At 35.7% G+C, this 25,305-nt stretch overlaps 1 protein-coding gene across 1 annotated transcript in view; it reads left to right on the top strand.

The window, feature by feature from the left end:
• The window catches only part of TRDN (triadin), a 250,735-nt gene that overhangs the window by 56,513 nt on the left and 168,917 nt on the right, over positions 1–25,305 (top strand). Inside the window, 2 exon segments of the mRNA XM_057363578.1 lie at positions 12,796–13,005; positions 19,007–19,054. Coding sequence (XP_057219561.1) covers positions 12,796–13,005; positions 19,007–19,054 — 258 coding nt within the window.

The raw sequence follows: 25,305 nt of genomic DNA on the forward strand, positions 1-25,305 counted from the left end.
TCTCTTCTCTTGAGTAACAAGCTGTGGGACAAGAGGAAATGGCCTCAAACTCTGCCAGATGAGGTTTAGATGGGGTATTAGGAAAGAATTTCTTCATGGAAAGGGTGATTAAGCACTGGAACAGATTGCCCAGAGAAATGGCCAAGTCACCATCCCTTTAAAAGGTGTGGCACTTAGGGACACACTCTAGTGGTGGCCTTGGCAGCGCTTGGAGCTAATGGCTGGGCTCTGCATGGTCTTAAAGGTCTTTTCCAACCTAAAGGATTCTCTAATTCTATGCTCTGCCTAAGAATGTGCAGTTTGAAGGGTTTTTTTGGGTTGTTTTTTTTTTTTTTTNTGTTTTTTTTTTGTTTTTTTTTAATTTGGAACATTATATTAAGATAATTTTACAAATACATCTCTCAGTAGAGAATAATTTTGTACTTCATGTATATTGCAAACACATGAGCTGGTAATTAATGTATTCTTCATGGACTGGGTTATGTGTTTAGAAGCTTAATGTAAGTAGGGTAAAGGAATATTTTAGACAGTCTACGTAGGCAGATTTTTTTAAAATAAATCATATTCTGCTTTAGGAATCTTTTAATTTCGGGAATATTTTTATTTTAACTGTCACTGAATATGCTTAAAGGACTGTTAGCCTACAAGTAAAACTTTCATGTGAATAATTTTCAAAATTAAGATGCCATTTCTGWGTCACTTTATGACTAAACCATGGATCTAAATTATTTTTCTTTCCTGAGGTCTAAATCTTATATTATTTATCCTTCCATATGGGTAAATTTTTACATTTGCAGAGATGTAGAGAAAAAGCTTTTTTAAAAAAATTTATGATTCAGCAAATTTGTACTGAAAAATTAGGTATATTCACATTAGGAATATTTTCCATTATTCACAGCATTTGTAAATTTGTGCTTATTTTTCATTTTTGTATATGAAGATCATTAATATAGAGCGTTACATCCTATATAATTGAAAGAAAARTATTTGGGATTTGGAACTACGCTGGCAGATGGCAAAATAAGTTAACATATTTTGTGGGAAACAGGAAAACCTTAAACCATAATAATCAGCTGWTAATTCTGTCAATTCTTTCTCTGTAAATCACAAAGATTGTATAAAGTCATTTTTATACACCAGAAAACACTAAGCAAAGAGAATATCCTGCCCATACATTATTACTGTAATATCTACCAAAAAAGTACTTACTTTAATAAACTTTCATTTCTTGGTATCTTCCATTCATTGTCCCATGGTTGTCATACAGCTTTGGTGACATTTCAAAGTTAGAGTTGATATAAAAATTGGAGCTTCACTCATAGTTTGGAAATAAAACAAATGGGCTTTTTAAGTGCACACATCAAAGMATTCCTTTTCATGCACTCATTTTTGCAAGAAAACATCATAGCAGATACCCAAAAGCTGAATTTGCCTTCCGTAGTTTCCTCTGCCAAGTAGTAGTGAAGTACGCTAATGTACTTACTTGTGCACAGATTTTAATCCAGACCTGCCCATAATTTCAAGTTTTATTGTATATGTCACATGAATATCTCACTTCCTAATGAGTAATATTTCTAGGAATTATTGCAAAGATTGGCTCACTTTCCCAAGATAAATAATGGTAAGGTAATCACTCCTTGTGTTCATCAGTGGGATAGATTACTGACCTGAATCTCATATTTGTGTGGTCAGTTGAGATTTTTATTATTACATCTTGTCTACTCTGGAGAGATCTGAAGAGTTGTGATAGAAAGATTTAMATTGTAGGTAAATATCTATATCTAGCCCCTTATAATAAATGAGGATGGTTTGGGGCTTGATATACAAAAACATGAGTCCCTAAACCAGTCTTTAGGCTATCCATTACATTTCTAACTAACTCTTTTGGGTCTGTTTGTTTGGAATGTAATAGTCTGAAAATTAGTAATATTAAAAGTTCTATGGACTTAGGTATGGGTACAAGACATTAATTAATGGGCTCATTTGTTTTTAATTTACTTGCRGGTAAAACTCATGTATTGCTAAAAATTTCTAAAACATAGTCATGACCTTGTTCTGTAGGCAGGTGTTGTTAATTGATTTGGGCTGGCAGGGGGAAGGATAYAGTTACTGAAGGAATTTTGTTTTTTCCTCAGGTAACCTTCAGAAAATTGTAAATCTTGTTTTTTCCGATGTGTACATGAGGTTCCACACAAATATATTCACAGTGAGAAAAAAAGAAAAGATACCTAGGACTCCATACTTGTACATGAATACTATGTAGTGATCTTTTCTCATCAAACTTAAATTGGAAAGTTTTTCACACATTCCGAAACCTGGCCAGGGTATAATCCTGAGTTAAATGCATTAAAATATGGCAAAATTATGGTAGCTGTTTCAGGAACGAGTGTGAGACTCTGTGGCATCAAAATCATCTCATTTTTCCAGATTACTTAATACTGATTTGAAATAAAGCTTTCTTCTAAGATGTGATCAGCTGGCATAAGGTTCTGTTAAAGAAATCTTTGTAAAATAGTGTGAAGATTTCTTAGCTCTTGAGAATTTCAGGATACGTGTTAGATGACAGGTGTGTTGTGAATATGAACCCTCAACAAAGATCAACTGTTCTCACTGTGACAGCATATCCTACGTGTCTCAGCTGCCCTTAGAGACCATGCCTTTTTCCAAATAAAGATTATAGATGAATGATATTAATTTAGTCTATCAAGGTTAAACTTCCACTTCAAATTATGATTTTAGGAATTGTTGTTGTAAAAAGAAAATGATGAAACACACCATTAATTTTTACGTAAACACTGATTTCTATTTGTCGATGTCAGTTCAAGATCCTTCTTGTGCCCTAAAATTGAAAGGATATTTCCCAAAAGATTCCTTCAGACCAAAAACAGAAGAAAAAAAAAATATAAACAAAAAACCCAACCCAAACACAAAGCCTTCAGATGAACAATTTCTGTAATGACTGCCACTGCTTCCTAGAATTCTYTTTTTTATGGGCACACAGACTGAATACAAAGAGAATATCAGAAAGAATTTTGAGTTTATATTTTGATATGAACGTAACTTTAAAAGCAAGCTTCAGAAAACCTTTTTCCCTAGTGTGTTAGGTGCCTGTGTAGTGGGCTTGACTTTAACTAGTCTGTAAGTATACAGATGGATTACTCTCATATTTATTAGAAAATAACTCCTTGACAGAAGATAGACCTTGGTTCATCTGTTTACTATAGCTAACTACTGTCTTTTGGGAAATTGATTGTGCTATTTTGTAAGCCACATAGCAGTTTTCTTCAGCAGTTCTCTTTCAGTTTTCTCTCTCACAGACAGCATGACCAGTAATGTAGYTGTAAATTGCCATTTACAGGTGAGAACTCACAGTTACATAGATGACTGACTTGTAATGAGCACTTATTTTAGCTTTTCCTTTCTGTCAGATGAGAATTTTTCTCTCCATTTTTTCACAGAGTACTTATAAATGTATGCATAAATATATATTTCATATATATTTATACATATATATGTACTGCATGACTTAGTACTGCAATTTCTSTTGTTTGCTAAAAATACCTATATCTTCTGTCTCTGGTAAAACAGCTGCTACCAAGTTTCTGCAATATGACTAATGAGTATATACATTCAAATTCTGCCTGTGGTGAACTCCAAATTCTGCMGTTCTGTGTGGAAGACTTGTCGGCCTTGCAGTAGGATACACTGTTGGCACCATAACTTGCAGAAAACATACCAGATTATTGTTGCAATTAGGTTTGTTTTCAGAGTCTGTAGATGTGAGTCCATTAGGACATATAAAGTTGGTCCAGCCTTCACGGTCAGGTTAGCTTGGAATGAAAGAAATCAAGCAAATAATCTTATTAACCATTACTCAATACACTTACTTGGGAGAAAATAGTAGTTCCATCAGAGGAAGCACAGATCTGGAATTGTCTCTAAGGGTTTCTTTATAATGTATTCTTGTCTAGAGTAAAGATAGGTGTATGTAGCCTAAATTACTCCAATAAATTTCAATATTTATTAAGATTATATCATTTCACAGATGAGAACAGATTCATTTTTTTCAACAATAAAAATTAAGTCAATGTTTTATTTCTAATCCTTTCTAAATATTTCAAGGATGCGTATATTTGAGTTTCCAAAAACTAATAACAAGGGGACTGCATASAGTGTGCTTGCTTCAGAAGGTCTACTGCTATTTAGAGATAAATGGCAATCGTTTTTCTCCAACCTTCATTTTGACATTTTAAAAGATAAGATGTACCTCTCAGCTTACATCAGCTYGGAAGTGTGTCTAAATATCCCTTTGGCATCTCTTTCTGAAATGTCAGATTTCTAAGATGAACAGTAAGGTAAAACTTTTTACTGTTTCAGAGCACCAAYTTATTTCCAAAGAAGGGAAGGTATAACTACTGATCAATAAAAAAAAAAATCAGATGTGGAACCAAACAAATAATGGATTTTTCAGGCTGCCAATAGTTTAGGATTGAGTGTTCAGAATCCAGGTGCATTCTKATCTCATCTGCATACTGAGAAGCTGGAAATGAAACATTTGGTTTTTCTAAAAAATCACATTTCTAAAAGATGTAGTAAAAAACATATCAAACTGGGGAGATACTTCAAGGAGAAAAATGTAAATTTCCAACTTTCAGATCATGAAAAGGTGAAGACTGCTGCCTTTTGGAAAGGAAGCAGCTCAGTGTCCCTTTGCAATATCTTAGCACCTAGTTCAAACTGCAGAAAATGACATTTCTCTTGTTCTTATCAACTGCACTTCCTCCGGTTTTCATTTTATAAAATAATTTATCCTAGCTTTATTKCTCACTCCTGTGTTCTGCTAAATTCTCATGAAATTACTGCAAAAAGTGATAAAGTTGTAAGTAAAATGATCTGTAACTTTTCCTGATAAAACCTGTCATATTTTAAACCTGATCCTTTGGCCTTCCCTTTCTGATCATACAGCTATGAAGGTTTTCTAGTTAATACTAGTTAAACTAGTTTCTTTTGAGAACCTTCACTTTTTTTTCCATATAGCACATGGTAGTGTACTATATCCATGTTGGGTTTGCATGGAAAGATTTGCATGGAAAGGTAGAGGGAGAGGCTACGGTATGATTCCTGTGCAAAGCTGCCAGAAGCTTCCCCCATGTTTGAYAGAGCCAATACCTGATGGACAAAGATGGATCTGTCACGGGCAAAGGCTGGTTCCATCATGATGAGAGCAGCACCTCTGAGATAAAAGATTTAGGAAGGGGAGAAATAAAAAAAGAAAAACTTCAACCAGAGAGAGGAGAGAGTATGAGASGAACAGCTCTGCAGACCCCAAKGTCAGTGAAGGAGAGGATGCCCCAGGCACCTGCAGCCCATGGCAAGGCAGGCTGGCTCCCTGAAATCCTACAGGGGAGCAGATGTTCCCCTGCAGCCCCTGGAGGACCCCACACCAGAGAAGGTCTGTGCCCATGTGAGGCTGTGACTCCACAGGAAATCCACACTGGCAGAAATGTGACCCTCTGGAGAATCAGCGCTACAGAAGACTTTTCCTGAAGGACTGCACCCCATAGAAGGTACCCACAGTGGAGCAGTTTGTGAAGAACTACAGCCCATGGGAAGGCCTCAAGTTGGAGAAGCTCATGGAAAATTTTCTCCCATTGGAAAGACTGGATATCTTGTGCTGGAGCAGGGGAAGAGTGTGAGGRGTCCTCCCCCTGAGAGAAAAAATGCAGCAGAGACAGCATGAAATGAACTGGCTGACTGCAGCCCCCATTCCCTGTCCCCCCGCACCACTGCAGGTAGAGAAAATTTGGAGTAAAGTTAAGAGAGGGGTTGAGAGATTTAGATTTTATTTCTAATTACCTATTCTGATTGATTAAACTAGTTTCCCTGAGTCCAGTCTGTTTTGCCCATGATGATAACCGGTGACTGATTTTTCCCTCTCCTTATCTCCACCCATGAACCATTCATTGTATTTTTTCTCCCTTGCCCAGTGTAGGAGTGGGATAATATGACTTTGGTGAGCACCTCASATCCAGCCAAGGTCAGYCCATCACAGTATCCTAAGGAACTGCAATTACAATCCCAAAATATATATCATATCTTGCTACAAAGCATTAATAATTTCTAATTTTCACCCCCCAATATTTAGTAATTGTTGTGTTATTAGTGTTATTTACTGATATTATATAAAGCACACAGTTTTCTTTGGACTAGATAATGAAATGGCTTGATAGAATGTATCTTTTCTTTTAAAAGCTGCTTATTGAAATCGATGAAATGAAAAGATTGGTGTACATAATTTCTAGGAGAATGAATAGAAAGATTAATATAATTTACTTCTTTAAATTATCAGATGTTCTGTATTGATCAAAAATAAAACCAGTGCAGATATAACAATAGAAAAGGAAATTAAAAAAGTACACAGCACCAACCACCATAATAATTATAAGTGCCTTTTCTGAATCAAATCATTCAGCTAATTTTCATACGCCTCCTTCTCCATATTCCATAATCTCTATTCTATTTCTTTTGTCATGTAGAATTGGTTGCTGCATAATCTCCAGCCGTTTTCCACATTTCATAAAGAATATTATATTTTTGCAACTATCAGTCACCAATAAATCTGCATATGTTCTCTCATATACAGTCCCAGACAGCTTTCTAAGATTTTAGTCTGCAGAAAAGATACCTTAAAGTCTGAGAACTTTGCAAAACACACATGATATGTGTTGAGAGGTTTTTCTCTTTGCACTTAAATTTTATAAACAGTAAAGCAACACTTCAGTACATTGTATGAGGAATTTAAAAGTGTGTAAATACTCATATCAGTTGTGAAACTCCATTTATATATTACTCCATTTAGTTATTCTAGTTGCATTCATTCACATGTACAGGACACAATCTGAAATGAGAGAGAAGAAATTGCTGGATGTCAGTCATCTCAAGAGAAGGTTTATTCTGCATCTCTAAAAAAAATTGTCACATTTCTGCTCCAAAGCTTACAGAAGCTTCTCCATACTCGGAAGACCTACACTAGGTGCTCATCACCCATTTCTGGGATGCACTGTAGACCTTTGTCCTACTCACAGTCTGTTGCAGATAATAGAGAGAGGAGTTTTCAAAGATAAGCTGAATTTGCTAAGTTGTCTTTCACTGTTTCCATCTCCTTCTCTGTCAGTGTTAGAAAGAGTCTTGCCTGTATATTTCCATGTATGTCCAGTAGAAATCATGATCCATGTTAGTGGACAAGTTTCTAATGTATTGAAGTTTACCAGGACTACAGATCTTCCACAGAAAATGATTTTAAATCCACTGTATTGACACACTTCAGCAGTATTTAGAGGAGATCAAAAGGGTTTGACGAACTGCAGTGCTCTTGCTAATTCTCCTCTGAAATATTCTGTGCTCTATCGCTTGCTGTCCTCTACCTTCATCTTTGGCCCCTGATGCTGCCTGGATAAAATAATAGAGACTCTCTGTTCTGTGCATACAGTGGGACCTGAGGGTCTTTCTTCTCTCTGCTCAGCATTTTGTTTTTACATAAATATACAAACAAGACAAAAACCATGAAAAAAGTCATTAGTCTGCTTCAGGAAAAAAAAAAAAAAATATTACTACTGTTATTTTATTGTAAGGTACAAATTACTAACCATGGCAGTAATTCGGTCTTTTCTTTTCTGTTTGTACAAGCCAAGGGAGAAGAAAACCTAACAGAGAGATCGAAATAGCAGGATGCCACAGTCAGGCATAAGTATCACCTGAACAGCAGGTGTAGGTGTAATCCTMTCTTTTGGTAGAAAACATTTTGCCCACATGGGGACAAAGTGATTATTGCGATGCCTGCAGGTCTGTGGACTCACTAAGGGTTATGTGCTGAGCTTGAAAAAAATGCTGGAGATTATCATGTATCCATTGCCCAATTCTTCACTGAAGGGTTCTAACCCCTCATTCTCTTCTCCCTGCGGAATCCTCCTCACTGTAGGCTGACTCCTGCCTGCCTGATCGCAGCAGTGGTGGATTGATAAGGTCACCAGGTTAAAGCCCAAGGCTTGAGCTGGTGCTTAACATACAGTGTCTATTTAKACAGACATTTTTCTCTTTTCTCCTTCCTTAATTAGTATTTAAATATTCCAAGTGAAGTGGAATAGGTCAAACAGGAGCCATTAATGACCTGAATCCAGAATACTCAACAGCCTATTTATTGGAGTGCTCATCTGGGGAGTAGAACAGACGAGTCAAAACCTACCAGCTCTCTCATTTAKAGCAGACTGCACTGAGGTTTCTCACATCCCAACTGCATTGCCCTAGCAACAATATTATTATTTAAAAGAGAACAACCTCTTTTTTTTTTAGTATCATGACTAGCCCTCTGCTTTTAATATGAATAGCCTTAAAAAGACATTGCCTATTAAATATTGGCAGAATGAAGAGTGCAATACATAAAGTAACTGTGAAATAATGTAAATATAGAAAGTTACTCTTTTACATCTGAATGAGTCTGAATGGAGTAAATTTATTTATTAGTTTTGKAGGCTTTGCTTTGTTTGGTTGTGTTTTTGTATGAGAATAGCTCATACAAAATAGTTAGAATAGTTTTGTATGAGAATAGCTGTTGAACTGTGAAATCAAGTACCCATCCTTAACCATGGACTCYTATGCTTATTATGCCTTAAGGAGAGCTCAAACCAAAAATACAAAGGATATTTTATCTAAGCTGCCAGAACTACGAGCTGACTCCGGACTCTGAAAGTCACACAGTGTTCTCCTCAAAGTTGTCACCAATTGTCAAGGTTTATTTATACTTACAAGACCTTATGGGTCTTCAGATTGTATTCTAAGTGACAACTCTGAAACCAGAGGAATAGTAAGAATCTCAGAGTTTTAGCTGTTTGGAATTTAGCAAATCAATCTGTTGATGTAAAGGTGACATTTGCRACCTGATGGGGTAGTCCTGTGTGCATGAGAAATTGTGATGTGCAGTCAGTGGTATATATCCCTGGAGTAGTCTTTTTATAGAAATGTATATATAACTTTAAAAAAGTTCCCATCCTCATTGAAAATCAATAGCAATCACAACCCAAAGTGCCAAGAGGCTCTAGCARACATGTGGCAGTGGATTAAAACTGGATGGCTGGAATTGTAACAGCCTTCAGCTGCACCCTCCACTCCTATGATGGATGTTGCTTCTCCTAAAACAAGGACAACTGATCTGCTCATGAATATGATCCACTGTGGTGCTCGAAAGTAAACTGACTTGGATTCAGGCTGGCTGTAATATGGAAACTGAAATTAGTCTTGGGATAGAAAATAATTATTATATGGATGGCAAAGTTCAGCAATTTGATTTTAACCTTCTGCTGAATGACCTCTKCTAGTTGTGACTGTAGAACTCAACAAGCTCCATCAGATGATTTCAAAGCAATGAAAATGCTTCTCTCTCAGTCCCCCACTGGGCACCTGAAGCCCCACAGACCTCTCGGACCAGAGCCCTGCCGAACTTTGGCCCTTTTCTGAGGAAAAAGAGAATCACTGTTGGCTGAATTGATGGAAACATTGCTGTATCCACATCCCTTTTTTCTCTACTGTCTGGCTCTATAAATATCATACATAAAGGTTTGGGGAGAAGGTTAGCACTGGTAGGAGTGGACAAAATATGCAGAGCACCTAGATATCCTAAAGCAAGAAACAGGCAGAGAAAAGCATGAGGAGAACACCTCGGGTACCACAATAACAAAATGCTTGTAGGRAGAGGACAATCATCTCAGGGTTATTACCTCTTCTTTTAGGAGCCATAAAATTATGATGGTATCAATATGCATTCCACCCTACATGAGATTATGTAGCAGCAAACAATGTCTATCTCAGGAGTAGTCAGATAAAATCYTCCAGCCAATTTTATTTGTGTAGGTATCTAAGGACATAAAAATCAAATTTCTATTTGCTTTAGGATATCCTGTCTGGGTTTTTTTTTAGGCAGTTCCAAWGTTACTGTCCTGTAGATTTTGCCTTGCCAGTACTGTGAGGATGTCTTTGATAACACAAAAGCATTTAAAATAACAGTGGAGATCTTAGGGCCTGAATCACACTGTGAGCACCTGTAACAGGAACCTCCAGCAATATAACAGTATTTTCCTAGCTTGACTTCCAGTCAAATTTGAATCAATAGCTGTTCACTGACACTTTAATGAATGCAATGACAGTGATTTTATTGTATARCATCCTGAGTTTTTAAGGGCAAATCTGACTTGACTACATCAGGAGCCAAAATCTTGCTATGGATAACCTTCTGGCATACTTGAGCTTTGTCTCTGCAGCATTGCTCTGATTGATAAATGGTCGGTTACTATTTTCTTCTCCAAAGAAGGCACATAGTGGTCACAGTTTGAAAAGTTAGGCATATTAAATAGGAAGAAACTATTTTTTACATGGCAACAGACCTAGAGGAATGATCCTTTGACTGGCAATTATAAGTCTATATCTGTATACACACATAGAGTTTTAATTGCTTGTATTATAACTGCAAATATCTGCCACTAGGATGTCCTTGAAGACATGCTGTGGTACTAATCAGATTTGTCAAGATGAGACAGTACCTTTCTATGCTCTCTTACACATCATAAACYCTGACTGATATCCCCAAGGGGAAAAAATGCATAATGTGTCATTTATGACCTGTTACATGCACAAATTACTTGCATCTTGTGTGCCGTAGGATAACAAAATGCTATTGATTTTGAATTTGACTTAGGAAGCTGATCTTTATTGTTAGTTGTCACTTGGCAGATTTTTCCTCCTACTGTGAAATGTTTGATCTAAAATTTTTGTTCGGACAAATAGAAGCAGGGATGGTTTTATTTTATTTTTTTTTTTTTAAATTGTGTATGTTCTACCCTAGGAGATAGACATTATTTATAAGCAGAATAAATATTCTATAAATAAGACTAAATTTCAAATAAGTGAGAAAAACATGTAATGTGCCAGTCTTGCTCTGCTTTTACAGCACTGCTGTGTAGCAGAGCAGTTTTTCAGGGCTTGAAGCAAGATACTGATCAGCACTGGGATGCTTGTGCAGGAGCAAGCTTAAAAGACAGGGCTRAGGCAACTACACATTAATACAATGYRCTACATAACAAAATTAAAAATRAAAAAGAAATCTAGAACAGATTGGGGTATGAATTTGAAAATTTGACAGATATGACAGATTAAGAGTTAGGGAAACTTCCACCAAAATTGTCCTTCCCAATTACATACATTTTTGTCAGATACTTAAAGGGGCATTTCAGTACAGTATCATTGCAGGATATTGTTTTAACGTTGTACAGAAAAGGAACAAACCCATAATTCATTAGCATAAAGACTGGAAAATTTGTTTGGATAAAATAGAAAGGGAAAAACATGTGTATGTATGACTAATATTAAGGATCTTATCCTTTCTTAGTTTATTTCTTTAAGAAAATAAATATTGTGATTCTCAAAGAGAGTCTGAATACATGTTGTGGCAATTGTTGGAAAGTATTCAACAGCCTGTACCCTTGCTCCATCAATAGTTTCTGAGTGCATATTTGTAATTTTCTATTTCAAAAGTGAAATTAAACTTGCTTACCTTCATATAGAGCAGCTATGTCACACAGAAAATATCAGTTTCACAGGTTGTATCTGATATGACAGAAGATATGTAAAAAGCTATGATCTGAGCAAACTAGGTGTCACCTGATTCCTTTAAATTTTAAATGTCTGTGGGGACAAGTGTCCCTTAAATCACTGAAATTAATTTAAAAAAACTGGTTTCAATAACCAGACCAAGAACACGTGTAATATATTTTTGAATATTTTAATTGTAGCATACAARCAGATATTGTAAACTAAGCTAATGGAGATAGAGCAGTCTTCTACCAGTTTGAGCTGTGGTGTTATGAATACTTTTACAATTTTTATTGTATATAATGGAAAAAAACCCCTACCTAATTGTTTAGGTTATAATTGTCTTTTATGAAGCAGATTAATTTGAGGACTTGAAAATATGGTTAGGTTTCAGCTAGCTTTGCTTTGTGTCCAGAATTAGCATTTTGAATGGCTCAGGAAGAAGTAGAGTAAGTTAACTTAGGGTGTTGCTGTCCATTAAATAGTTAATGTGTGTCAGCTACTCACTTAGATAAGTAACATTCACCTTTCTACCAGCTTTTTAGTACCAAACCTCTGCTTTCTGGAATCAAGTCTGCTTTGTCATTGCAACTCTTCTTTCTTAGGAGATCATTTCACTACATGAAAAATTCCACAAAGGTATTTAAAATCAGATAGTTATTCACAAATTTTAATGATTCTGCACATTTGTGTTTGTGAATCATTTGTGTTTGTCTCAGAGGAAATGGTGTATATATGTATTTCTATTGTCATTGATAYGTGTCCTTGACAGCAGAATTTCAGCCAAACCTCAAGTGGCATAGATGCATTAGCTCCATTAAAATCAATGGAAGTTCACTTAATCACATCACCTGAGAATCTGGCCTACAGCCCGTAACAAGACAATCCTTTGGAGGGTAATAATATTTTATGCTTTCATCAATCACTCTCCTAGGCCTGTAGCTATTTGTGGCAGACTAAAAAAATGTTATATTGTAATCAAAAAGGCTGATTGTGACTATTTATTCCAGAAAGTGAAAAAACCTTGTTTAGTAATACAACATTGATATTTATTTTAAACATTCGGACTACAAAACAATTTCAAAGCAACATCTATATTGTTGACTTTAAGGCTCCAAATTGTTACATTCTTGTCCTCTGTTCTGACTGTTTGCATAGGACACATGTCTACAACCACGACAATAATAGATGGTAAGAACGGATCCGTTCCTTCTTCATCCATGAAAGTGGGCAAGAAGTCAGTGACAGAAGACTTCGTGGCAACGTTCAGCTCACCAGCAGCATGGCTTCTTGTTGTTGCTCTGATTGTTACCTGGTCAGCAGTAGCCATTGTAATGTTTGACTTGGTGGATTACAAAGACTTAGCAGGTAAAATTCAGCATATTCTGTTTCATACCGTCTATATGCAGATTTAAAAATTTATTAAGCGGTGTGGATTATGTAAATATGCCTGTGTCTCACCTCCTTGGGGACAACACAGTGGCTCTGCTGAGTTTACCRAGAGAGAAGGTATTGTGAGAGATGTCAGAGCATATTAGTTTACTCTTCATATATCATTATAAATTAAGTCTCTCCATTTTGCAGCCCATCCTCATCCTGGAAAAATGAATTTGTTGACGGTAATGTAAAATGTATATGAGCTTGTAAGGTCAGATTCCTGTTTTGCAATTTCTACATTTTTTTTTTCTAGAAAAAAAATTAATTATTAATTCATATTTTCAGAAATATCAAGTATTGAATAGTTACCTTGAGTATTGTGATAACTGCTTGCACAGTTTAATGACCAGAAAAATGCAGAAGAACATGCTAACCSCAAAACTGATCTTCAAAGTACAGAGGACCAGGTTCTTAATATTAGCTAAGAAACACCCTTCTCTTCAATCAGGCAGTAACTAGTGTAGTTTAAGACTTGGCAAGATAAACGAACAAGATCAAGCTTTGGGTACGTAGTGGTTGCTGAGTGCAAAGATGAAAGTGAAGTGGGTGGTACAAGGACTGTGATTCTAATTGAGGAAGAGAAAATAGSGAGCGGGAAATAGAAAGGAATAGAGTATTTATGCCTTTTATCTGGCAATGCTGTATAATTAAAAATAAATTAACTACCTATGTTTGTAAAGGGTATGTAGTGTTCAGCAAGACTTCAAYAGGAAAACTTTTTTGAGGCAAACAGCAGTAACAATTGGGATAAATGTATGTGAAGAAGAAAACAAATTATTAGGGTCCTTGTCTTTCTTAAATGAGAACTCCAGCTCTAAAGTTATTACATCTGTCACAAAAATTAACTAGGAATTGAAATTTGGACTCCAGCCTTTTAAATCAAAAGAAATTGAGTTGATGCTTTGGAGTAAATTTCCTGGACTTTATTAGTTTACTGATAAATTCATAGATTTTTTTTGTCCTGCTATATATCAAGATTGACTTCAAGATTTACTTAGAAAGCTTTGGAAACACATATAGATCTGGGAAGAAACCAACCAATCCTGGATCAATAGATGTCACTGAGCTTGAAATGTGGAGAAAATGTACCACAAAACTTTCTTAAATGTTTTTTTCATCTGTCTTTGTTTTCAAAAGGACATCACAGGAAAACATAAACTAATTTCTGAGACATCTTTCCAAATTAAGCATCAGATTTTAGTTTGGACTCCACACACTTGATGCTACAACAGAGATACAAATCAAGAAGGAGAGACTATCTTATTCTGCTTTAGTCTGCATATTAACTAATAATCAATCAATCAGTCAATCAAATCCTTAATATGTTTTCAATGAACAGTCAAGAACCAGGGCATAACTGAGACTAAACTCTTAAACTRAGGAATTTCTTAACTGGCTGTCAGGTCACACATGTTTGATATACAGGTCAGGGTAAKGCTAAGGCATAAGAATCTATTTGTACTGGAGGCTGAAGGAAACTTTCTACGCAGATGGAATTCTGTTCATRTTGTATTGGTTAAATGAGCAAAAATCTCACAAAGGTTGATGTAAACTGACATTTTTGGACCAGGATGTAGAAATAAAACAATCCAACATTTAATTTTCAGGGTGAGTTTTTCTTTTGTGGAGGTCTCTGAGAGATGATACTTTAGTATTTTGAGTTTGTGAGTTTTTTTTTTTCCCTTTCCTTTCCAGCAACATTTCTGTTCCTAAGTGATTAATTAAAGCAGCATTTGAGTCAGGTCTTGATGGTCAAACCTTTGGAGAAAGAACTGCTGTACTTCTTTACATTAGGATTTATAGACTGTTTTCAGTATTAACATAAATATAGCAATAGTTACATAGCTGTTACCATAACGTTTGGGTTCAACTAATTTTCTACTTATTTTTTTCAAGTTAAACCCACTGATACATAAGAATTCCATGGAAATAGATGAAGATTTCACGTAGAATCACTGAGCTGGCATTTTTGATAGACAAATTTTTTCACTTTTTGGCCATTTGGCCCTTTGTCTCAAGTGGAAGTAATGACATCTTTCCATATAGAAAGTAGAATTTGGAGCATATTTCTAAGTGGTTCCTTAAACCTAAAACCCAGCCATTTTTTATCTTGGGTTTGACATTGTTCTTCAAAAAACCAGACCTGCATAAAAGGACTGACTAGCTATTTTCAGGACAGTAAATTTAATTTTGCAAGCAAGCATCATTAAAATTAATTTCCTAGTTTTCAAAAGCAAATGAAAGATGCCAAAGAAATTATATTCAATTGCATACTTTTTAAATCCATAAAATACAGAAAATTGAGTGTATTTTTCCTCAAAGAACACTTGCCTTTCATAAGCCAGTGCATTCAATTTCTTTCCCACTTCTCTACCTAAAGTTCCATGAAGCTCAAGCTCAGAAAGTACGCACCGCATACGGATGAGGTGGGCTGGGAGAGCTGAACTCAGCCTGGAGGAGACAGAAGGGTGACYGAGGAGCAGCCTGCAGATTTTTGAAGGGCAGCTACTCAGATGACAGAGGGCTCTGATCTAYGGGCTCCCACCAGGGGCTGTCACCACTTTTTTGTGCCTGAAATGACCATCCCCATAGCAGAGCTGCAGCAGAGACTGCGCTGCACAGGAGTGACTGCAGCAGAAAGCAGGAGCAGGCTGACCTAGCAAACCAGCCTGGGAACTGCATGGCTGAGGAATAGACATGGATTTGTTCCCCCTGATTACACTCTGGAAAATTCAGGAAGTGCAATGCCCCGTGTTATGAGCTGCCCAGAGCACACAGAGATTCATGGAGCTCAGTAGAAACACTACATATGAGCTGAGGAGGAAATACTTAAACTGAGTGTTGTTTTACTCCCATTATCTGAAGAGCAAAAATTTCCAAAAAGACAAAAAGTAATAGTATAACTATTTAAGCTCTTATGTATTCTTTTAGTTTATCGGTATGGACCTCACTCCACCTTTTGTGATTAGAGAGCCAACCCATAGATTTTTATTCTTGATTACTATGGTTTCCATTCTCTTAGAAATAAACTAWCAAATTTGTGAAATATGAACATTTATATAAGATTAAATTTGTCCCAGRACTATATGAGAAAGAGGTGTTTAATTTCATCCTAAAGTAGATGTGATAAATCACTTTTTTGCTGGCCYTCTTTATTCAGCATTTGAAGAGTAGCTTTTAGAACAGAGGGAGGCTGAGGGAGGATAGCACTTTAGTGARGTTAGATTACATGAATTCAAGCTCCACTCATGGAAAGGTTTAAGATAGATTTTTGTGTCATTTTATACATCCAGAACACGATGGCAGTGGGTTCTATAACACACTGTATTATTCAGGAGATTGTGATTATGATATAAAATATAACAGGAGGACCCCATGTCACAGGTTACATGTGTAAAGCTGGGTACCTTTGGTGTCAGATTGTTCAGAAGCTGGAACAGGGATCAAACCTTTGGCTTTGGCAGTGGATTTTGAGGAAAGTCTGAGACAAAAATTAGACCAGTGCTGAAARTTTCACCCCTCTTCCATCTATCCAGAAGAAGGAAATTAAATTTTGCAATGCTGTGCTGTAGTGTATCATGCTCCTTCCTTTGAGGAACTAAATGAAAGCTTGCATTCCCCTCATGCTGTGTTGTACAAATATGAATATGACAGAAATATTTCTAATGTGGCATGAAAGTRACATACATTACAAAAGCCTGAGATAAGGAACTACAAATCTCATACAGTACATAGTGTGTATGAATATGGAATAAGGTGCATACCTCATTGAATGATCTCATATATTTTCAACATTCTCAGAGATTAAGAAAAAAATTAATTTTGGTTTGATGTGTGTTTTGCAACAGTTCATTACTACCATCCTTTGTATTAAAAAATACACCTTGTTAATTTGCCTCATAATTCATGCAAGTATTTCATGCATTTCCTGTACACATAACTGGATTTATATTTTAATTGGTAAATGCAACTCAATAATTTGAGATTATTTTAGTCCTAAAGATTGATTGCCCARGAATCCATATTTGCTAATGGGTTAATAGAGCATTCAAAATTTCCTGCCATCTCTGTGACCAATTACAGCTAATTAACATCACCCTAATTTCAGATCCAGAGWGTTCAATATTCAGAGTAAATTGATGGTGATTTAGCCAGTCACCTAAAGGCCAGACTAAATCAAACCTAATGAAACCTCAAAAATCTATTAGACCCAAAATTGCCTAAAAAATAATATAAGTGAAAATATAGAAAACACACAAAGACACACTTAGCAGAATGAGTTGGCCATTTTATCATGGCTGTTTTCATAAGTAAAAAATGAGTAGGCTATTTGTTGGGGATAATTTGTTTTGCTCAACCAYAAAGAGGCTTTTTAGAGAGCAGCAGGAAAGGCAGATCTCTGTGGAGGTAACACCTATTAGAATGGGGAGTTTACRGGACATGGACACATAGAGCTCCCATCCAGTCAGATGTCTTTAATTTTTTTTCACTCTTTTTAAGTTAGTGGCAAAACATCTGGCCAAATATTGCGAGGTGTCTCATACTAGCTGCTGAATAAGACAGTCTGAAGTCACCATTTCCCTGCCTGAACTCATGGCCATATCGATTACTGCTTTGTAGTCACAGACAGATTTTGCCCAGCCTAGGGTAATAKACAATAATTATTAGGAATATACACATCCATTTTCCCCCTGCAGTGTCAACTCCCCCTAGTCACACAGTTGGGTTAATGTTCACTGGAAACTTAAGAACTGCAAAAAGAAGAGTGCACYTATTATTACTCTTGTGTTTTATGACAATGTATCCGCCAGTGTTAAAACTGATGATACATTTGCATTTAGCCAGGGAAAAAAATGAACTTCTGGATTAGTTTAAACCACCAGCAAACTTAATGGAATAAATAATTTTGTTTCTTTTTCAAACATGTAAAGCCCTAGACAAACCTCCCACCCGGGACTTTATCAAAACAGTGCTACAGTCTTCTGAAATACATTTTTACTGTATTTGTAAATGTCAATTCAAAGCATGATTAAACAGCTTATCTATTTCAAGTTCTTAATGAAATTCTTAATTGAATTTTATGAGACTTCAATTAATGTACCTAAAACCTACAAAGCATTTTCCCCTCTCCCATGATAAAAACTATGAAAGGAATTTAAACCCAATTCCAGTTTAAAGAAGGCTGCTCAGATGACATCTGGTTTGCCATGTTGCAATCTGCAGTAGATCTCATTGCTGAGCTATAAACCCTGAGAAAATGGGCTTATCCTGAAAAGAATGACAGTCCATGAGCTATTGCAGTACTGCAAGTGCTGCTTTCATYCCAAAAGATCCAAAACATATAAGAGAATAAATTGTGATAGATCAAACTTTGCAAGTACATGAAGTTGAAAATACAGAGTTCCAAAAACTGTCTCAGTGAATAGGGAAGGACCTACGAGGAGAATTCATGCTAAAATAAGCTTCATGGGATACAAAACACAAACCAAATTTCAAGTGSATAATGATATTTGTGACATTTCTAATTTTAAACCAACATATCAAACCTGTAATTCATTGCTGTGATGCAGTTCTTTGGTTTTTGCTGTTGAAGAAATCAAAGCAACTCAAATAGAATCACCCATATGTAATATATTCTTTTCAGCGATAGAATTTGTTTGTAACTTGTGAAAATACTGTGCCTTATTCAACCACGTTTTTACATTGCTCTGATTCATGCCGTATTATCTCACACCTACAACATATTGTTTCTCTTTTCAATGGACTCCAATTTCTGCTTCATAACAGCAGCCCCACAGGGATTAAACAACAACACCTCACTTCGCTCCTTCAGTGTTTCCTTTAGCCCATAGCTGAGAATGTTCATTACTGCTAATGGTGTTTCTTCCTTTTTTTTTACTGGCCTTTCTGGGGTTCATCCTGTTGCCATCAGGTATAACCACCTATTCACARCATTGTGATGATCCCTGTTTGCCTCCTGGTAAAGACCTTCTGCCTGCAGTGTTCTGAATATGTGTGTGGATGATAACAAGGCACGGGCACGAGCAGAGGGCCAGGGCACAGCAGCACTGCTTCTCAGCTAACCCCAACCCCGCCTGGCTGGGGCTTGCAACAGCCTATTCCTCATTTTCACATCATGCTTGAAATAGATATGCCAGTTAAGAGATGCTCCCAGCCAGGACGTCCCCAGGAAATGGTGTCAAGCTGAGGTACTAATTTTATACTTTAAATGCCCTTTAAAAATGCTGTTGTAAAATTATTTAACAGCTTTTTAATCTGAAGATCTGTGTTCTTAGTCAGAGAACTGAACCCATAGAATTAGAAAAAATGAGGCTTCAAACTGTTTTAGATCAAATGTCCATGTGCTTCAGAAAATRTCACCTAATGAGAATCTGAACCATCAAATCAAAACATTSCATCTGATATCAAATTAAGTCATGTAAACTACACTTAAAGCTCATTGTAAGCATACGCTCCTATMCTCATGTAGGGTTATATCAAATGGACCTGGAATTACTTGATTAATTTGTGAGAGTKTTTTAATTTCTCTCGCAATTTTGGCAAATAGATCCTAGTTATAACTGCTTCTTTGTCCACTTTCCGGTGAGGTTTTTCTCCATGAACTTGACCTCAATATAATTATCTAAGGTTGAGATCAGAATGGGACAGCTACAGGCTGCATTCTTCATATTTACCTTATATGTAGTTATAAAATGGAAATTACTGAGAAAGCTGAYTCTGCACTTTCTTCAACAACTTTTATATGTAATATAATTAATTATTAATTATACCAATAATTCAGTGATACCAACCAGTGCTTTACCTGTTTATGGCTTAGAGCTATAARCCTGATAAAAAAGTTAGTCTGTGAAACAGAAAGGTAAAACCTAAGGACAGGTCTGTTGACAAACTGGAATGTTAATTATAGGAGAATTTATGTGTATATTGAGTTTAGTATCTTAGATGCTACTCTTCAAAAGATCACAGAGTAGAAAGAAAGAAACTTAAAAATGTATAAGATTTCAAATTTAAATATAAGTCTCTATACTTATTAGAAAATATTTTACTAAAAATAGGATATGTTTTATTACCACAAGCTAGTATTAGGCTTTTGTATTTTATCAAACACAACAGAAATTCTCCGTCTTCATCAGCTGTACCTTGTCAGTGTCAATGAAGTAGTTTATATCTCATAGATCAATCTTTGTACCAGATAATTGCCATCATTTGTAACTTAATTGCATTCAATTCACTGGAGTCAAAATATGTAATTGATGAAAATCCAACAATTATTAACTAATTTGCTGCAACTCATTAAAAAAAAAAAAAAGCCACCTTAACATAGGTTGAACTCTGAATATATATTTAACCATTTGACAAGCAAAAATGATTGATAGGAAATTACATTTCTAGCATAGTTATTAAGACTGGAATAATGATTGAAGTGATTTGCACAGATAAATCAATTAGTCACTTTTTGTTGTGCACTTTACAGGAATAAATGACACAGACTATTAAACATAACCAAATTTGCTTGAGAGGCTATAGCAAATCATACCTTGTGATTACTCAATTCTTGTTTCCATTAATCACTGTTAAATAACACATTATCAGTCCCAATGAAAAAAAAGGGTTTTTCTGTTCAAAAATACTTCATCACTTTATGAAAATTACCTTCTATCMCAAGAATATACCTAATGTCAACTGCAGAATTTGAAAAGCTTGTCATTGGTTTCAAGGAGCTGTGATAAGGGTGAATTATTAATTACCATTAAAGTTATAAATTTGATTTTTAAATCATTTAGAATTGTGAGCCAGGAAGACTTAAAAAATGAAGAAATTGATTGGTCAGAATTGTTGTTCTGATATTTTTAATGAAATTACTGTTTCTATGCCAAAAATTCTAGAGAGCTACAAAGAATTGCAGCACTTCATGTTCTGCTTCAAATTACACAGGGAGTTTTTAGAAGTATTTAATACCTACAACACATCTGAAAAAATTTCTTAAAGAATTATTTTAAAAAAATCTGCTAAGTTGCATAAAGAAAATCCAAACAAAGTTCCAGGTATCTCCAACACCTAACAAACATTCTACAACCAAATTCAATTGACTTCTCCTACAATAAGGTTTCATTGAAAGGTAGTATACAAATTCCTTCAATTTTATCAGAATTCTTCCTCTGTCAGCTTTAACTTCCGAATCTGAGCATTTTCCAGAAGGTTCCATAATTCTGATGTTTCCACTGAAAACAAAACAGCAAAACTGTTATTATTCTCCTAGCAGAGAACATGCCAGCACAAGTACAGATTAACTTTTACTGATCTGAAAAACATCTCTTATATTGTACCAAGTTATAAGTCTATGGCAAAATAGAATGYTCTAGCAAAGCATTTTTGTGGACTCAGTGCTGTTCTGGAATGTAAGTAATTTATCAAGGTGAATAGCTGTATTGACCTGGAATTAATTATGAATGTAAAGTTACAAATCCAAGTGCTTAGCCAAAGTGTACAATAACAAGGATTTAAATATGAAACAGCATCACTAGCACAATCCATGTCTCATACCTCAGTCGTATGAAAATAAGGTGACATGTCCATGATGATTTTTCAGGCTTCCTTTCTAGTTAATAGAAAGTAGTGGATAACTTTGGAAATTAATTCATGCAACCCTAAAACAGATTTTAGAGGAAAGTGAGACACTTGCCTTCTGAAGGTCACAATGTGTCCTTCTGCRCACCAGGGATTCAGTACTCTTTCAGGTACCTTTTTCTGGATAGAATAATCTGAATTTAAACTGTGATTAAAGATGATTGCATAGTGTCAACAAAATCCWTCAGTATTAATTGTATGTTTCATGTCTGAGCTTAACCTCCTCAGTAACYACTTACTTCCTTTCTCCTCCTTCAACAGGCATTTAGTAATTGTTTACTATGTTATCTAAGACAAAGCAATTGGCTCAATCCTTATTTAAAAGTTCAGCAAAAGGTAGAAATTCACAATTCTGTATCCACAATTCTGAGGAATACTCTCTATTGATGAAAGCTGTTTACAGTTTAAATTCAAAATCCTGCCCCCTCTACCTCCAGAGCAATAGATTTTGTGATATATATTAATTATAGATTAATTATATTAATCTCCAATAATATTAATTCTAGTTAAAGATCCATTACGAATTCTATATTACACACCATATGTTAGCAAAAGAAATATATTCTGACCTTATTTTTAAAATAATGAGTGTTCTAACGTTGGCTAGGGCATGAGAAGTAGTAGGACAGAAGATGTCTAATCCAGTAGAATATGTTGACTACAAGATGATTGTAAAAAATCTCATCATACTGTTCCATTGATGGACATCTCTAAATTAAAAAAAAATAAAAAAAAAATCAAGCTCAAGTTTTGTTATGAAAATCTGTCTTCTTTCAGCTTTACTCTTGAATCAAGAGTATGCGAATCKTCTGGAAATTGTTGTCTTTCTTTGCATATGCATGACGTAAATCGAATCTTTCTCTGTACTTGTTGCCACCAGAAGAATTTCCTTTGTTTCTAGTGTATTTCATTCTACTAGGGAACTGGTAGAAATTGGTAGTGTCAAAGTTGTTGGGAGAGCTAAAAGAATGGATTTAATCTGTTGTAATTTTCACTTCAATATTTCTTGGTATGGTGTTCTTAYGTTTCTAGGACACATCATTACTATTAGCACTACTTTTAAAAATTCTTGGAAGTACAACCTAAGTTAAACAGCAGATCTGTGCACAAAAACATAATTTTCCTGTTCTGTGCCACTTCCATCAGGCCTTAATTGAGCTCAGAGTACCTGTTTGAATGCAAAGTTTCATTTACCAAATAAARTGTCCTCTAAACAGCTCCCAACTGATTTTTCTAAACTTTCTATGTTAAACAGGATTTGCAACTTGCGCCTGTTAGCATAGGCATGACCGGAGAATTTAGCCTCTGGAAACTTATAATTTCTAATCCCTTTTCATAGTGTGGTATGAAGATGTTACGAATTAAAGACCAGGATATAATGTTGAAGCCTGATTCATCAGCAAAGATGGCTTGCCTTGGGGTGSTTGGAATAATTTCCTCTGCTCTTGATCTTGCACTTCTCTGAGCATTTCCCTTGCCTGCYCAGGGGGGACAGCTCTGCTACCTGTGAAGCAGAAGCAGTTCTTCAACTGATAGTTGATGGACCAGTATATCAAAATAAATTGATACCTGTTCTTGTTTAGTATACAGCTGTAGTCTCCCTGTGGCTGTAAAAACCTGTGGCTGTAAAAGCAACTGAGCCCTCCCTGAGCAGCCAGTGGCTAAAAGGAGGRTGGAATAGCCACAGTGAAAATCAAGGGAGCTGTCCAAAGTTAAACCATCCCTGCTTGTGAATCAAAACCTTGATTATGCTGAGATACCTCAGGCCATGTCCATTCTATTAGTCTATTTGACTCCTCAGCACCTCCAGATTAGAATAAAGTGCAAATGGCATCAGGGACAGGTGACAGRTTTACCTTTTAAAAGCCTAAATATAGGTATTCTTTCTCCTGGTTAAGAGAGAATGGTATTATTMTCATCTCCAGCTTGAGAAGAATATTTGTGGCAAATCATTTGAAAAAATTAWTTCTCTGCATCTCAATGCACAAATACAATGTAAACAAATAAGTGTCATGTTAAACAAAGCAAATATTTGCTGGTTTATTACTCTTTCTGAATAAAATAGTTCACATATTAGTACACTAAATTAATTTCTTTGCATTTATGTCATTGCATCATGTCACACTTTTAACGCATTTGATGTGTCCAATTGTTCAAAAGCATATTCTTATATAATACAATAGTCATATAATATTAGCTACAATATTTCTTTGGTCTGCATTTTTAATTATGAGGCACAAACCAATAGAAAGTCAGACTGGGGTTTTTTGCTTAAGAGTATTTAATTAGAAATAAAATGAATGATTTAGTGATACTTTTATATTTCAAACTAAGTTACCTCTAAATTTCATAATAACACTTCTAGAAAATAATTGTTCATACTGATGTCACTGAAAACATTCCTTTAAGCCTGTATTTTGCCTGTCTTTGTAGCCTACAAGTCCATGTGATACTGCTTCTAATTAATGTTAAGATTTGCCTTGTGCAGTCAGAAGTAGTTCTGAAGAGATTTAAGTAGTTCTGAAGAGATTTGTCTTTAACTTCCTACTAAAATATTTCCCCACTGAAAGATAATGTTGAACAGAGGTATGGTTCCCATCTTGATACTGTTCAATTCAGTATATATATTTCTATCAAAACTCTTAAGAACAAGACTAGGCCTAAAGTTCAAATCATATTTGTGGTTTGCCATTTGTCTGTATTTGTGGAAAAGCTTTTCACAGACCAGGCAATGGCTGCCCTTTCAAGTAYAGTGGGCAGTGACAGACTGAATGAGGGTTGTTCTTCTTCCAAAGCAATGTTTGCTACAGAGTTCAAGAAAATAGACTATTGCCTCACAGAATGGTCAGAAGAAAAATTCTGTCAGAGGTTTGAAAGTTGCTCTGACATAGCATGTCAGGTACAGAGGAATCTGGTGAAATCCCAACTGGAAAAGCCTTTAAGGGGATACTAACATTACCCACTKATGGTTACACTGCCTGGGTATTGATACAGTGGGGAGCAGAAATCTCACTTCCATCAGTGGCTCTGGGAAGGTGATAGACATTAAATAGCAGAGCCTCCTTGTTTCTCAGTTTGCTTGCCTAGAGAGGCAGTAAGACAGAACAAGTTAAGTAAGCAGATGTGCACAAATGTATGCGGAAGAAACTCTAAAAAATTGCAAGAGAAGAGCCAGATGCACAGGAGTATGTGTTTGAAAGTAGCTGTGTGTCACTGCCTGGATTTACATCCCCCTTCCTTCTCTCCCATCCCACACATGGTGGTCCATGGCAATGACAGGATCTGTGTGTGGTTAAACCAGAGCTCAGCAATTTCCTCTGACAGGACTTGTGTGAAGGAAGGTGCTCAGAGGGGCAGTGGCACTCTTGATCCTGAACAGGCTTCAAGAGGCAGGGGACCTGAGTAAGAGAAAACAAACAAACAAACAAACAAACAAACAAACAAACAAACAAAAAAAAAATAAACCAAAAAACTGAATGGAAGAGATTATCTAAAATGATGGATATTAGAACAAAATATGGACAGGTTTTGCTCAATCAAGCCTCAGAAGGAGAGACAGAACTTGGAATACAACATCAGACC

The sequence above is a fragment of the Malurus melanocephalus genome, unplaced genomic scaffold (genome assembly GCF_030028575.1).
Source record: "Malurus melanocephalus ecotype Western Australia unplaced genomic scaffold, MMel_1.1 scaffold_29, whole genome shotgun sequence".
Classification (NCBI taxonomy): domain Eukaryota; kingdom Metazoa; phylum Chordata; class Aves; order Passeriformes; family Maluridae; genus Malurus; species Malurus melanocephalus.